The following is a 14,802-nucleotide window of genomic DNA, read 5'->3' as shown; positions in this document are numbered from 1 at the left end:
CAGGGGAAATAGCTACTTTGGTTGAATTTTGAGATAAGTAAGGGAAACCATGAATTTGATTTAGAACAGAAATGGTAAAGCAGAAGCTTAAATGCGTAGAACTGTTTTTAAAATAATGGCTTAGTTTTGCCAGTCTACTGTTTGTTAAGATTGATAAGCATTACTGGAAAAATTCTTGAGTACTTTCAGTTGTCTCCAGGTTTCCAGACAAGTCTTTCTTTCTGTATTTATAACCATCTCTCAGCAAACCTACAAGCAAACTAACAAAACAGAACATGTAAAATGCTACATAGTATTTCTGAAATGCACCAGAGCTGCTCATAAGTTTTCATTTTTTTCCTGAATAAGCAACTCTGGGTAATTTAAAGAAGCTCTGAATTATTTATAGAGGAGGTACTCTTAGACCCTGTGGTCACCTTTTTCCCTCAGGATCAAAAGGAATTGCTCATTTATAACTGCAAGCAGCAGTATGCCTGGCTACCTGCAAGTCTATTCACACCTGTTGTATGCAGTTAATAACAAAGTCCTTGAAAATATGATTTTTATGATCATATTTGCATACATTTTACAGATTAGGCATCTCAATTTTGGTGTTGCTAAGTCAGACTGAGACTGTTCTTTGCAAACAAGGCATGCTTCTTGCATCTCAGCAAATATGTAGGAAAACTGTTGTCAGCTTGAACTGATATATCACTGCACAAGTACTGAAAAGTCCAGGCACTTATCTTGAGCTGTATAAACATAATGTCAAGTACAGGGTTTTACAGAGAAATAATTTTGCCTATGTTCAGGAGAAAGAGCAAAGTGGCTTTTTCATATGAGCATAGCTTTGGATTGGAAGGGACCTCAGGGGATCTCTAGTCCAATCTCCAGCCCGAAGCAGCATCAGCAAAATGATCAGGTCAGGTTGCTTTGGGCTGCATGCATTCTGGTCTTGGAAATGCTCAAGAATGGAGAGTTCACAGCCTCTCAGAGCAATGTCTGTCTGTCCTGATGTCCAGTCAGAAACTTGCTTGTTTCAATTTAGCTCTGCTGTCACTTTCCCTCCAGACACACTGCTGGCTCTGTGTTCTTGATAACACTGTCAAATCTATTGGAAGGCAGCTATTTCCCTGTTTGAGACCAAAATGGAGACAGATTAATCAAGCCTTTTAAAAATAACAGATAATGTTGATAGGCACATTAGCACTTAGGAAATTATATCAAGTTTTCTTCCTACAAAATTCTGTAATGAGTTTTTCCTTAACAAAAATAAATCAGATACTGTTAGATTGTGATCTAGTAGATGTTTACAGGATTAAATTTGTTGTTATGTGTTTTCCTAATATGTTAGGAAAAAGAGTACTAGTAACTGAGAGAAATGGGCCACGTACTGAATCTAGGAGAGGGAAATCATGACCAAATCACAGGAAGCCTTGGGACATGCGACAGCAGAGAGAGCAGGATGGCAGCATTTCAAATACTGCTTTGGAATATTCTTGAAAGCCTTCCCTGGTGTGACAGTGACTGAGACCCAATCGAGCATATAGTGTTTACATCCCTCCAGCTCTTCCCTGAGGGGTGGGGCAGGAAGAGGAGAGGGAAGGAAGCAAGGGATGATTGATGGCTTTTGAAAAGCTTTTCCCTGCGAGGGGTAGGTGTGGTCACTATACACATCTCCAGCTAACAAAGCCCTCCCGTAGGTGGAGCAGACTTAAGCTTTGTCACCCCTTTGGGGTGACTGCAACACTGTCCAGAAAATATTTTTCTTGTTTTTCAGTTGGGAATAGAAATCTGAGCAGAAGTAGCCTGTCACTGTTCCAGTTTGTACTGCTTTAAGACGGTTCTCCAGCACTGAGTCTGATTGTGACATCTGTGACCAAGGGTTCTGAAATAAGTCAGATCAGAGCACAGATCAACTGCTGTGTGTGGCATATCTCAGGAAGGCATGAGCACACAGCTACATTTCTGTCGAATTAAGCCACAGGTACATGAATTTATTAAGCCAATATAATCCAGTAGTGCTGCCAAAACAAGCACTCCTATCCACCCTCTTGCCCCTGCCTATTTTTGCTTACTGCTACCTCCTCCATTACACTGGCACAAGCAGCAGCACAGCCACATGCTGAAACCAACAAAGGAAATGATCTGGAAAAAAAATTAACCTGATCAGAGAAAAAAAAAAAATGTTTCACCCAGAATCAGTTGCTAAACTGTTGCTTTTTCAGTATTGATGCCAACTGATGTTGTTGTGAAGCAGGCATGAGGCCTTAACCAGGCCAGGGAGTCTGAATTTATCCTAGCATTAAGCCTCTGGCATTAGCTTTATGCCAGCAGTGGGAATATGACTGTTCCGTGATCCAACATGAAGTTAGGGTAGTACAGACAGACAGTACCTGACCTGACATAAAGTCTGCTGGTACAAATTTATTCCATCAAATAATTTCCAGTGCCAGCGATCACCGTGTAGCTGCAGTGCTTTTCAACCAGTACTAGTAGACCTTAAACTTGTGTTACCAAATTGTGGCCGAATGGAACGAGATCTGTTTTAGGACTTTAAAAAGGGAAAAAAGGAAAGTTATGCGGAATGCAGTTCTGCCAAGTGTTGATGCTTTCCTGTTGTTTTCTGTATTCAGATGGGCTCTGAACTGTAGTAGAAATATATTAGGATACCAAAATACTTAGAGATTATTTCTAGGGAAGTCAGTAATTGAAGAGTATATGTTTTTGTAAATACTAGCATTTGCAGATGTTATTTGGCTTTTCAGTAATGAACTACTTGGCAATTTTCTGTTTCTTCTCAGCAGTTTCCTATGGCCATGATGGGGTGTATGGGATCAGGGCCACCGTATTGTCAGAAAGAGGAAGAGAAACCAAAAGGTGCCTGATGATGCATGTCCGTGGCAGAAGTTCTTCTAAAGTGTCACTGCTCAGTCAGTGGCCTAACAGAGCTATAGCTCTGGGCTTTCTTAGAAACTAGATTGTCAATATCAGTGGGTAATGTAAATATAGTAATGTATACAGTGCAGAGTACCAGGAGTGAAGTTGGGAACTCCTTGCCTCCGTATGTTCCTGTCTTAGAGCCTAAGAACTGTAACGTTTCCTAGGCCTAAATTCCGTGAAGAAACTAAGAATTTTCCCTCACTTCCCAAATGCTGCCTTGAGGCACTGGAGAGGGCTGTGACCGGATGTTCCTCCCCCCTCCCCATCCCTAGTCAAGAAAAACTTAGGAGAGTTAAAGGGCGCCGTGTTTATCGCCTCGGAGCGGTCAGCCCCGCAGTCGGGGGGCGCACCAACCGGGGCTGTCCCCGCTGCAGCCGGGGCGCTGCGGGATGTCCCGCTCCGGCCGCTCGGGGGTCGGGACCCCGCCGGGCGCGCCCCGCGGCGGAATGCGCGGCACGCGGGCCCGCCGCCCCCCCGCGCCCCTCTCAGGCGCAACCATTGCGAGGAGCGGGGGCGTCCGCGCCCGCCGCCCCGCTCCGCGCCTCCCCTGGCGCCGCGCCCCGCTCCGCGCCCCCCTCCCCGCGCGGGACGGGACGGGACGGGACGGGGCGGGGAGCGAGCACCGCACCCGCTCCGCGCTTCCCCGCCGCGGCTCGGCGCTTCCCCGCCCGCTCCCTCCCTCTGCTGGGCGGTGGTTGAGGCCGGCGAGAGGTGGGGCCGGGCTGGGCCGGGCCGGGCCGGGCTGGGCTAGGCTGGGGCAGCCGGCGGCGGTCAGCGGGGGCTTGTGGATGGCAGCCTGGGCGGTCGCCGCGGGATAGGGTCGACGCGGAGCGGGGCTGGGCAGGGCGAGGGCCGAGCGGAGGGTTCGAGGAGCCGCAGCCGGTGGAGAAGGCACGGAGGCGGAGAGCGCCCTGCAGCCCCGCCGCGCCGCAGCCCGGCGGCCGCCAAAGTTGCTCCCCATCCCGAGGGGGAGCGGGGGATCAGGCGGGGCGATGATCTTCCCCAGCAGCAACAGCAGCGCGGCGGGCGGCGGTCGGACCCCCTATCGGAAGCAGGTAAGGGAGGGGGTGTGCGGGTTTATGGCAGCCCCGCGTTCCCCCCGCAGCCCCGAGGTGCTGGGGGAGGAGTGGGGAGAAGAGTGGCGACTGGCGTGAGTTGCGGCTTGCAGCCTGCTCACTTCTAGAGAACTGGGATTTGAAAAAAAGAACCTCTCTTCTCCTTTTAAATTTTTTTTAACCTCCTCTGAAGAACCGCGCTGTGACCTTGGCGAGTGCCGGGGCGGCCGCCGTCGGGTCACCTTCGCCGGGCGTGCGGGGCGGTGCGGGGCGGCCGCCGGGGGCCGGGCGGGTGCTGGCCCCGCCGGGCTCGGCAACAGGTTAGAAAGGACCCGGTGTCGCAACAGCGAAACTTGGGCTGGGGCTGGATGTTTTTCACTCGGCGTGAAATGAGCGAGGGGATTCGGGCCGCATTTTTTCTTTTAAACAACCCTCCAGAAAACCTCCGCCGCCCTTCGGGTGCGCCCCAACTCCCCTCGAGGGGGGGCACAGGGGGACCCTGTGACATTTTAGGGGCAAAGTGATCTCTCTGATAAACTCGAACCACTCGCATCTATGGAGCTGTACTGAAAGAGGTATTTCTTTGTTTGTTTGTTTAGTCGCTGGAAATAAAATATTTGAAATAGTTGTGTTACAACCTTGCTGGACCGTTTGTCTTTGGCTGCACTTTTTACGCACACAAGATGCAATGTTGGTATTAATCTTATATTATTTACTGCTTAGTGTGTTATTTTTCATTGACTCTTCGATTAAATTAAAAAAAGAAACAAAACCCCCTTACATTTCAAGTTAATGGGAAAGCGTACTCTGTGTGTGTGCCAGAGGGTAAATGGAGTAGAGGTCACTGACAAGCCACCGGCTTGACAAAGCATGCCAAAAATACTATGGCAGGCTTCTTTCCAGGTGAGAAAAAAATCCTTCTGTGTCTGCTGCACTTAGTAGCTGAAACGAGTAATTTGACAGGTTCAGTCAGCAATACTGGGGAAGTTCGTCCTATTTTGCTTGGGGTCAGAATGCATTAAGGGTAGAAATAGGAAATCAGATATCACTGCTGCACACTGCTGCAGTGAAGGGTTTCATATAAGTAATGAGGACATAGGCTTGGAAATTTTGAACTCTTGGTGCAATGCTGGGATGACACATGGTCTGTGTTGCTAACTTGCTTGACAGTGAAAGTTGGATTCATATTTTCTTGAAGCTTAAGTAAAAATTGCCATTTCCTTTCTCCTCCCTGTTATTTTATAGAAATATCTTTTTGATAAGAATCACTGGTATGTTATCAGCAGCGCTCTGCAGATGCTGCCCAGCAGTGCATGGAATTATCTTTGCATCTTGTAGTCAAAGTGTTCAAGTCCATACATAACAAAACATGCTTATTGTGTGCGCTGGTTTTGGTTTGTTGTTAATAAATGTCCTGGGTACGCCCATGCTGATCATCTTGTCTGGTGCTGCTGCATACTTTACAAATGAAGCCAGTGCATCAGATACAATTTCGTGCTCTCCCTGAGAGGACCATTAATCAAGGAAGGCCCCTTGTGTGGCTGTGCAGTGTGTCGGGTGCGGGGCAGGGTGTTGGCAGGAGCCGAGGGCAGTGGGGCCAGGCCTCGTGCTGGCAGGGCTGTGTTTTATGTGCGGATGTGAGTTTGCCTGCTGGTCTGGAGCAGGCTGATAAGATGCTCTTCTTTTCACAGTGCACTCCTTAGATTCAAAGAGCTAAAAGGGCCGACTGAATCAGAAAAACAAACAGACCCTTTTCCCCCAATAGGCAGAGAAAGAAATGAATGCAGGGGTATTATGTGGGCTTAAGACCCTGGGTACCAAAGGTTTCTTTTGTTAGTGTGTAGCTATTCTCTGCTCAAACACTTCCTACATAAGGAGCCAGGATCTGTGCTTTTCTCCAGTTAAGTCCATGGAAAACGCCTATTAGCTTCATTCATGTAGACTCACAACGATTAGCCATTGGCTTTCTGATCTCCCTTTCACTCAGACTTCACCTGCAGGGGTGAGCTGATGTCAAACAGTGCTGAAGAGTGCTGCAACCCTAATTTTTCAAGCCATGATAATTAAGTAAAGTTGAGATTTAAGTCCCTGTATGTTCTGTGTAACCCATCTTGAGACAATTGCATTGTAGCTCAGCTTTAGCCTGAGACACTAGGTACTGATAGTGTAGGAAAAGTTCTCAACCAATGTCTATAAAAGGAGTAACTGGATTTCCTCTGCTAACAGTGTGTCATATGTGAAACTGAAACAATTTTAAATAACTTGTAAGAGAAATTAAAATCTTTAAGCAGCTTGTGTGTCTCTGTTGGTATTTTAATACGTATCAGAATAGTAAAAGAACGCTTCATGTTTAGTATTATCCTGTTTCATTTTTCAGAGTCTATAGCAGATTCATTTGAAAAAATGAGTGATTAACTGATAAAAGGCAAGGTGTCACTAACCTGATTTATTTTTAGACATTGTAATATAATATGGATTTCTACCTTAATTTAAAACATTGACAAAATGCCATATAGGTAGAGTAGTTCAGATCTTTACCCATACTCTCTTTTTGTTTTCCCAAATAACTCTGTTTTGTTTTATAAACAAATCTGTGCCTATAATATTATGTTTGGTACCTCTTGTATCTACACTGTGCAACTCTGGCATGTAGGAGCGAGTCAACATTCTCAATTTCAGGTCAAATTTGACTGGCCTGATCATCTTCTCTCTTCTAGAGTACTTGTAAGAATATAAAATGTGGTCTCTGCTCAAAAGGATTTCCTGCATTATGGACAGACAGGCATATTAAAAATACTCTTACCAGGCTTAAAATTGAGACATTGCTTAAATGAGTGACAGCTCATCTGAGAACTAATTTGAAATGCAGATGTAGGTCTTGTTAAAGAATGAAAGCCACACAATATCTGCAGTAATAACCTATCACAACACTCAGCCATACATCCTGTCTGAAAAAGGTGTAAGCTAAGACTTTTGCTATCAAGGTTATTTGAGCTATTGTAAAGAATGCACGTGTGTGCATCCGTAATGAAAAGGAAACAAAATGACATACAATACACTGCTTAATACAGGCTTTTTTAGCTCTTGGTTTGTTGAGAACAAGATGATTCTCTGTCCCTCCTCCCACTTTTGTCATTCTCATGTAAATCAGGAGGCGCTCCTCTGAAGTAAATATTTCTACACTCTGTAAAATTATCGTAAATGGAAAATTAGGCTTTCTCCTGCCATCTGCTCCTTGAATCTACAGAGCTACTCCAGCTACTTGATTAGGGATTTTAAATCACTTTGCGCAGGGAGGTTCCTCTGCTCTCAGGTTTCTCCAAGAGGAAGCCAGAAGCAGCTCTGGAGGTCTGGGAAGGAGAAGAGTGCAGGATACTACCAGCACAGCCTGGGTACTCGGCAGTCTGTGCCTTTTAACAGCTTTCCCCTGTAAGGCTGATTATTGTTGCATTTTGATGAGTGTAATGTTTGTCTTGCCAGCATGAGGAGATTTACATAGTTTTCTGCTTTTGAGAAGATTAACTGGGTGTAGCTGCACGTGAGGAATTTAACACTGATTTGAGGTTTGGCCTGTGAATGGAGGGACAGACAAAGGTTTTGATCAATCTTTTCATGTAGCTCTGTTAATATCAGGTGTTGTGTCGCAGCTTAGGTTTTCTTAAAGTTGAAGGTTAAGGTTGGTTTCTAATGACAGTTAAATGTAGAAAGCTTTTGCCAGTCTCAGGCTAAAAGTGTAGATTAGCCTTTCACTCTATCTACAGGTTTAACCTCTCAAGAAGGTACACCTGTAATCCTACTTTATGAGTTCCCAGTTGGCGCTGTGTGTGGTGTCTGTGTGTGTGAGAAGGAACCTCATTAAACTTGCAAGACCTGGGCATGGTCATAACTCAAAACATGCAGCTCCACGGAGCAGTCTGTGCCCAGAGGCATTTGACACAGCACCTCCTGTGTGTATGGATGGTGCTGCGGCAGGGGGGAGGCTGAGGTGCCTAAGATTGAGCAGATATCTGCGGTTCCAGAAATAAACGGGATTAGTTTCTTTTTGTTTCTTTCTCTGAGAAGTGAAAGAATTGTAATTTTGTATCACTGGCTTGAGGTGACAGACTCTTTACATTGTATACAACTTTAAAGGATCTACCTTGGTTTCACAGAACTGAACTCCTACATTAAGTATACCAGTACTACATTAATACTTTAATTTTTTAAGTGCATCTATAAGATTGTTTGTGAAGTTCTGCTTTATTCTCAAAGGAGCAAAACTACTCAGTCAGTGGGTTTCTATACTTGTACCAAACCGTGAATGAAAGAAATAAAAGGAAACACCTTATCTTGTTCAGGCATGACGTTATAGATTATAAAGTGATATAATTGTCTTATCTATTTGGCAATTTGAAGTTTTTGTTTAGTATTTCTAACAGGGTGAACAATATATTTTTGTCTCTTTGGAAGTGTTATTGTTTAAAGTACGTGTCTTTGCCATTTAGTTTCACATGGAAGGGAAGATAGAAGTCTGTGTCTTGAACATCTGCTGTTTTGTTTTGGGTTCATTTTTTTCCCCTGAAACTTCCAACTGTTAAAAAAATTGCTTGAGTTAACACATTTCAGAAGAGTTAGATCCTTTAAACTGTAACTGCTGGCAGGGAGGAGAGAGGAAGGAAGGAAGGGAGTGGAAAATCCTTTCCTGCAGGCTTGAGATGGCTCCTAAAACATCCGCACAGTGCTGCAACCAAGTAAATAAAAATAATGATCATTTGCCATTATAACCATTTCGGTTCCCGTCCCCCGCCCCCCCTTTAAATGTGTGGTTGAAATTGACCTTTGTTTGTTGCACGAGGTGGGGTATAACAAACAAAGTCAGTGGAGACTAGGAACCTCTAGTGGATTTCCCTCATGGATCTGTTTCCAAGTTCTTGTGAATGTTTTTCTCCTTTCCTACAGCCAGTTTGTTTTCAAACATCTGACTTGGGGGGCAGTGTGAAGGCTTATAAATCTGTAATCCTAATGAAGAGGTGCATGGAGATATTTTGATCTTGGAAGAAGTGCTGGTCAGAAGTATTTCCAAAGCCAGCAGAAGCACATTTGAAAGTTCTTGAGCCTTGCTGAAGTAATTGTGAGTTATTTTGCATATATTTCAGAATTGCAGTGTACTGTGGTAATTATAACAGCCCTGCAGAAGCCACTGTATTTGCAGCTTGCTGATGCAACAGGAAAGGGAAGGGATGAGTTAGAAATAGAGGAGAAACGAGGAGGGGAACTATGGATTAGATAAGCACAAGCCTCCTAACCCAGCAACTTAGGAAACATACACACAACAAAAAAATCATGTGCTGTGCGGGCTGGTTACTGTGATTAGCACAGCTTTAGCTGTTTCCCTCCAGAGACTGCAGTTAAGGCAGTGTAGCTGCAGCTGTGTATTGACTCACAAAGTAGTTTTAAACTGCAGTTGAAGTAATTGAATGCTGGTGAGAGATTGCTTTAAAAAAAATCAAGATTACCTAGGTTTGTGGCAGTTTGAGTTAGCTTATTTCTAGGATTTTAATTTCAGTAACTTTTATTACTCTTTATGTAAATTGATTTTTAACAGTAAAACTCTATACCAATTTTAAGACTTAACCTGTGCACTAAGACGTGTCGGCTTAAAAATATCTAGCAAGTATTTTGAAGTCTTAGAAGCTCTTCAAAACAAAAATATAGTTGCAACATTTCAAAAATGTCTTTTTTTGAATTTGTGATCTAGCATGAGGATATATCAGCTCTAGAGTCCATTGCAAGACAATAGCTGACAACTACAGAAATGCATAAATATATAATAATATGATTTATAATAATACCTTTTTGTTCATATGTCCTCATAAAAGCCATGCTGTACGCTTAACTATAATTGTTTAGGAAATCATTCATGTGTGTCTTATTTGTTTAAAGTACTCTGCTCTAGAAAACTGATGTGTCAAATAAAGTGGGTATTTAGAATTTACTTGATTGATAGAATTGTAGAACTTTGTGAGGTTGCAGTGGAAACAAGCAGCACATTGTTCTGGGGAGTCTCATTTGGACTTCATTTTCCTTTGTTTAAGAACAGCAGAAACATCAGGACAGGGGGAGCATCAAACTTAGCTTAGCCTGATGCTTACCTGCTTGTGAAATGAAATGCTTCTTTACTGCAACTAAATATGCGTAACTTTATTTCACCATTGATTCTGTTTCTGTACAGTGTCTCTTATTGGCAATGGCACTTTCACACCTTATTGTGTGGGGTTTTTTTCTGCTTACATGAGAAGGGGATTTATTTCTTTCCTTACCTTCTATTGTTTTCTCAGATCAGAATCTCCTCTACCATATGGTGCTTTGTTCAATAAAATGGAAACATGAGTCCTTTGGTTAACTATAGCTCATATATTCTGTCATTTGGGCACTACAGCATAACAGTGTTAGAATTCAGTCCTTTAGGATATTCAAGGTATGTGTATGGCACTTCCATTTTTACTGTGCTTGAGAAATCTAAGGATTCAGGTGGGAGTTTGGATGAGCATTACAAGGGAGCTTTTCTCAGGATTGTTTGTCACTGCAGGGCCCTTCTCATGCCTGTGGTCTTACCACAGCTGCCAGGAAGGCTGCTGCAACTAAACTGAAGGATTATCCAGTTATCTTTGAAAATCTGAAGCAGTGTTCATAGATTCTTGGCTATTCTGAAATGATTGACAATCCTGCTTTAAGTTTTACTTGACCCACAGAAACTTTATCAGGTTGTGCTTGTGCCACTGCAACAGTCCAAAATCACTCCAAACACCAGGCAGGAAAGGGAAAAATCAAATGCAGATACTTGTTAACAAGTACACAAATAAAAATACAGAGTTCTTAGAACGGAGAAATGAAAAAAAAACGGAACAATATAGTAGTACAGGAGCTGGAAGTTTCCTTTACCTTATATGCAGGCATGTGGCACCCAACCTCCAGTCTTCTCAGGGAGATGGGTTATTGTCCAGCCCTGTCACCTCCTGTGTTCACAGAAGAGACTCTGATCTAAGGCTCTATATTTCTATGTATTTTATTTGTTCTTAACCCACTTGAGGGGGGTAAGGGGTAGATATTGCTTTTTATTTTGTGAGTTGGTGATGCCTCTTTCAAGACCATAGGTTGTTTTTTCCTGCTTTGGAAGCAGTGATGTCTCTTGGGCATCCCCAGATGCAATACTGCCTCAGATTTGGAATGCTCTTTACCTGAGCACTAGAGAGATGGTTGGTGTGTTGCAAAGGAGATTCCATGTATGAAATTATGAAGGAATTTAAGTCTTCTGGTGTTTTTCTTTCTATTCTGCCTATGTGTACAATTTGCTAATAATGCTTTAAACAGTTGTGCAGCAGATATTTTGGTGGGCTACTATGGGAGTGGGGGAGATCCTGTCACTCCAGCTGCTGCAGGTGACTGGCAGGTGTGTGTCACCTGTGTGCCCACCTTTGAGCACGGCCACGGTGACCCATTTGGAGCTGTTTGTATTGCCACATGCATGTGTGCTGTTCTGGCTTAGCTTAGCTAATCGCTTAGCCAAGGTTTTAAATAACCTATTACAACATGAAACTCTTTGAAGTGTGTGGTGTAGCAGTAACATACAGTAGAGTCTGTGTTAACTCGGCCCCCTGTGGCTGTGCTGTGGGAGAGGAGGGACACGGTGGGAGTGCCATGCCCTGGGCAGGGACTTGCCTCCTGCAAGCCCGGGAAAGCAGCAGCCACGCTGGATAAACCTGGGCTTTGGCAGAGCTGGCACCCACTTCCATGGATTTCTGTCTGTGTGAAAGCAACCACCAGCAGACAAGGTCCTTTGAAGTGTTTAGTGGTCTGTCTTCCAGATAAGTTCAAGAAGAGTTTAAAATGGTGGGTCTGAATTTTAAGACACTTGTTTATGCCAGTGCATATTTACATAGCCGGTGGTGCCACTGCATGGGGTGAGACTGCTGACATCAAAAAGTGCTTATTGAGACAGAGAACAGAATACTTCTGAATTTCCCCTAGGAGAAACCTGAGCTGAGTAGTTGATATATCACGGGGCTAAACTCTCATTCAGAATCAAATGGTATTTAAATTGCTTTAATATTACTCCACCCAGTCTGTTTGGTTTGCACATTCCTTATTATGATAGTACTTGTGCTTATTTAAAATTACTTCTGTGTAATTTGGAAAAAACTGTTTGAGACAGATATTAAATAGGATTGTTTATCTACTAACTTTTGAAACAGGGGCATTTTTTTGGCTTTTATTTAGCATTCCAGGAGGTATATCTCTGAATGCCACTTGTGAGAAACACTTATCAAGACTGGGGTTTAAGAAAAGTGTTTCACTTAAACAAAAATATAAATTAAAGATTTCTTTATAGTCTTAGGGTACAAATCCTTCCAATTCATACATATGCATATAAATATTCCAGAATTAGGGACATTTTTTGAGATGAGAGAACCAGTTATATCCTGCAGTACTGAGAAGCTACAGAATACATTTGAAATCTTCAGTAATTTTAATGGTGAATAATACTAAGGTGTAATTCAGTATATAGAATTTCAGCTGCTTAAAGGTGCTAGTGTTACATAGGACACTCTGTGGCACCAGTAGAAGAATGCAGGGGCTTTTTAGTTTTTTTTTTAAAATGCTCTAAGAGCATTTTTTTTAAAATGCTCTGTATCCCATTCCCAGATACAGTGTTCTACAGTGTTGTGGAGGCTAATGCAAGATGGAAATGGTTAAGGAAGTCATTGTTTCATCATTAGGTCAATATTTTAATTGCCGTAGTGACAAAATCATGTTAACTTTGGAAGCAGACTTTGTCAGATTGCCAGCAAACATAATGTTCTTAGATCTCTCAGGTGTGGAGTGTCATGGTCTCAGTCACTAAGGGCTGCAGACTGGTGTAGTCATTGTAAAAGGCACTCTGGATTTTCATGTATCTGTTCTTTGTGTATTCTGGTAAATTGTTGGAAATTCGCTGCTCTGAGGCTCCTGACAATTTGGTGCTTTCTGTTGCTGCTTTATTATTGTTTTAGTATTATTAATGTAGGGGTTGGATTTCAGTATATTAGATGATGTAAAGAAACATCTAGCCTATCTGCGTGTCTTATCCTTCTGACAAAAGACATTATTTTGCTGTGCCACTTCTCTGTTGACCCTCTTTCAAAATGACTGAATCCATCTCCACCTTCTTCATTCCCTGAAATAAGTGCTGTGTTGTGTCATTGTCCTGGGTAATAGTAGAAGTCCAGGGTCAGCCACACCCATAAAGATTATTCATAAGGATTAAGATGGTGACCTGAAGTTCAAAAGGGTCCTGTCACTGATATTTTGGATAGTCTTAACTAAATTGTTAAGGTTTGACTATTCAAAAGATACTTGCTAATATTAGTTTCCTACATCTCATTTTTGCACAGAAGTATACTAACACCTACCAGTGGTTCAAATACTACAGCAATTAGGACTAAATATCTTGAAAAAAATTATTTATATACACACGCATACATACTTTATAGAAGTCTGTGTTTGTCTGTTCCCTGAAGCTCAGGATAGAGCAGATTATTTAGAATGATAGAACTGTGTTCAAGTTCTGCCTGTCACATACTGTGTAAGTAGTTTCTTTATGGTCTATGAGAACATTCATCTGAATGCTATTATTGCTATTTCCAGATAATTAGCAATGGCAAAGTTCATTTTGGCAAGAAACTGGACTGTTGAAACTATAGTTTTCGAAGGTTGATTTACTGTGAGCAGTAAGTACCTTTATTTTATTTAAGCAGATGTTTGTTGGGCAGAAAGGCAGTCAACCATGAAAATATTACTGAGAACAGGAATAATTCCCTGAAGTTCAGTGGCTAAGATTTTACAGAAATTTAATCTACTTATCTTTAGTGGTTTTATGTCCGTATCTTTCCTATGAAACAAACTTCCTTAGGGTTTCGGGGTTTTCCTTTTTTTTTTTTTTTTTGAGAAGTCTTTACTCCATTATTCTGTTGTCCCATTTAAATTTTGAAATAAAATTAAATTGCATAAATTCAAAATTCAGATATTTAGGGGTTTTGTTTGTTTGTTTGTTTGTTTTTAGGTTTTGTTTTTGTTGTTTTTTAAAGGAAATGCATTACACCATCATTCAATTTATGGTGACTTTTGTAGTGAGCCAGTGCTGGTGTACAAGATTATTAGTGTTAAATATCCAACTGTTGTGCAGATAGATAAGCTGCAAAGGTAGAATTACCTTTGAAAAGTGCAGTTGAACTTACTTATTGAAAATGTGATTCCTTGAAATTATCCACAGTGTAAGACAAACCTGAAAGCAGTTGCTAAGCACTGGGATTGTGCAGTTAGCAGAGACAAGTGATTAATTTGTCTTAAAAAGTTAGCCAATGGCTGGGTAGATTCCCTTTCACTACAGCGTTTTAAGTTAATTATCAATTCCAGATGTACTTATTAGAAGTATTTTCCTTCATCTATAACTTTCTGGTGTGTTCAGAGGTATGATTCCTCAGCTGAATTCTTGTACCAAGGGTAAGAACATGTTATTAAAATTGTGGATGAGTTGGGCTCAGTGCCCAAATGAACCAGTTTGTTCCTGACTAGTGTTTGTCATCTATCCATACCTAACACCAGACATGGTTCAAGCCACGTGTCCCTTCACCACTCAGAGGTGGAGACTGTCTCCCACAGGTGCTGCAGCTGTTGTGCCAGCTGTGCTGATGTGTGGCCTGCTGGCTGCAGGGGCTTCTGAACCCTTTGGTGGCTGCTGGAGCACTCCTTGGATGGTCTCTGCTTGTAGCTGTAGCTGCTCACACGCCTGAGTCAGACTGTTACCTGC

At 42.5% G+C, this 14,802-nt stretch overlaps 1 protein-coding gene across 3 annotated transcripts in view; it reads left to right on the top strand.

The window, feature by feature from the left end:
• RBMS1 (RNA binding motif single stranded interacting protein 1) overlaps positions 1–14,802 on the top strand; it is a 142,493-nt gene that overhangs the window by 48,158 nt on the left and 79,533 nt on the right. The window contains exon 1 of one of the 3 annotated variants that reach the window (XM_009087926.4): positions 3,659–3,977. The exons of the other annotated variants lie outside the window; for them this stretch is intronic. Within the exon in view, the coding sequence (XP_009086174.2) occupies positions 3,915–3,977 (63 nt within the window). The 5' untranslated portion in view covers positions 3,659–3,914. Of the gene's footprint in view, positions 1–3,658; positions 3,978–14,802 lie in introns of those variants that run through there. 3 annotated transcript variants of the gene reach the window in all.

The sequence above is a fragment of the Serinus canaria genome, chromosome 7, assembly GCF_022539315.1.
Source record: "Serinus canaria isolate serCan28SL12 chromosome 7, serCan2020, whole genome shotgun sequence".
NCBI classification, from domain to species: domain Eukaryota; kingdom Metazoa; phylum Chordata; class Aves; order Passeriformes; family Fringillidae; genus Serinus; species Serinus canaria.
This window is presented reverse-complemented; position numbering and strand designations above follow the sequence as displayed.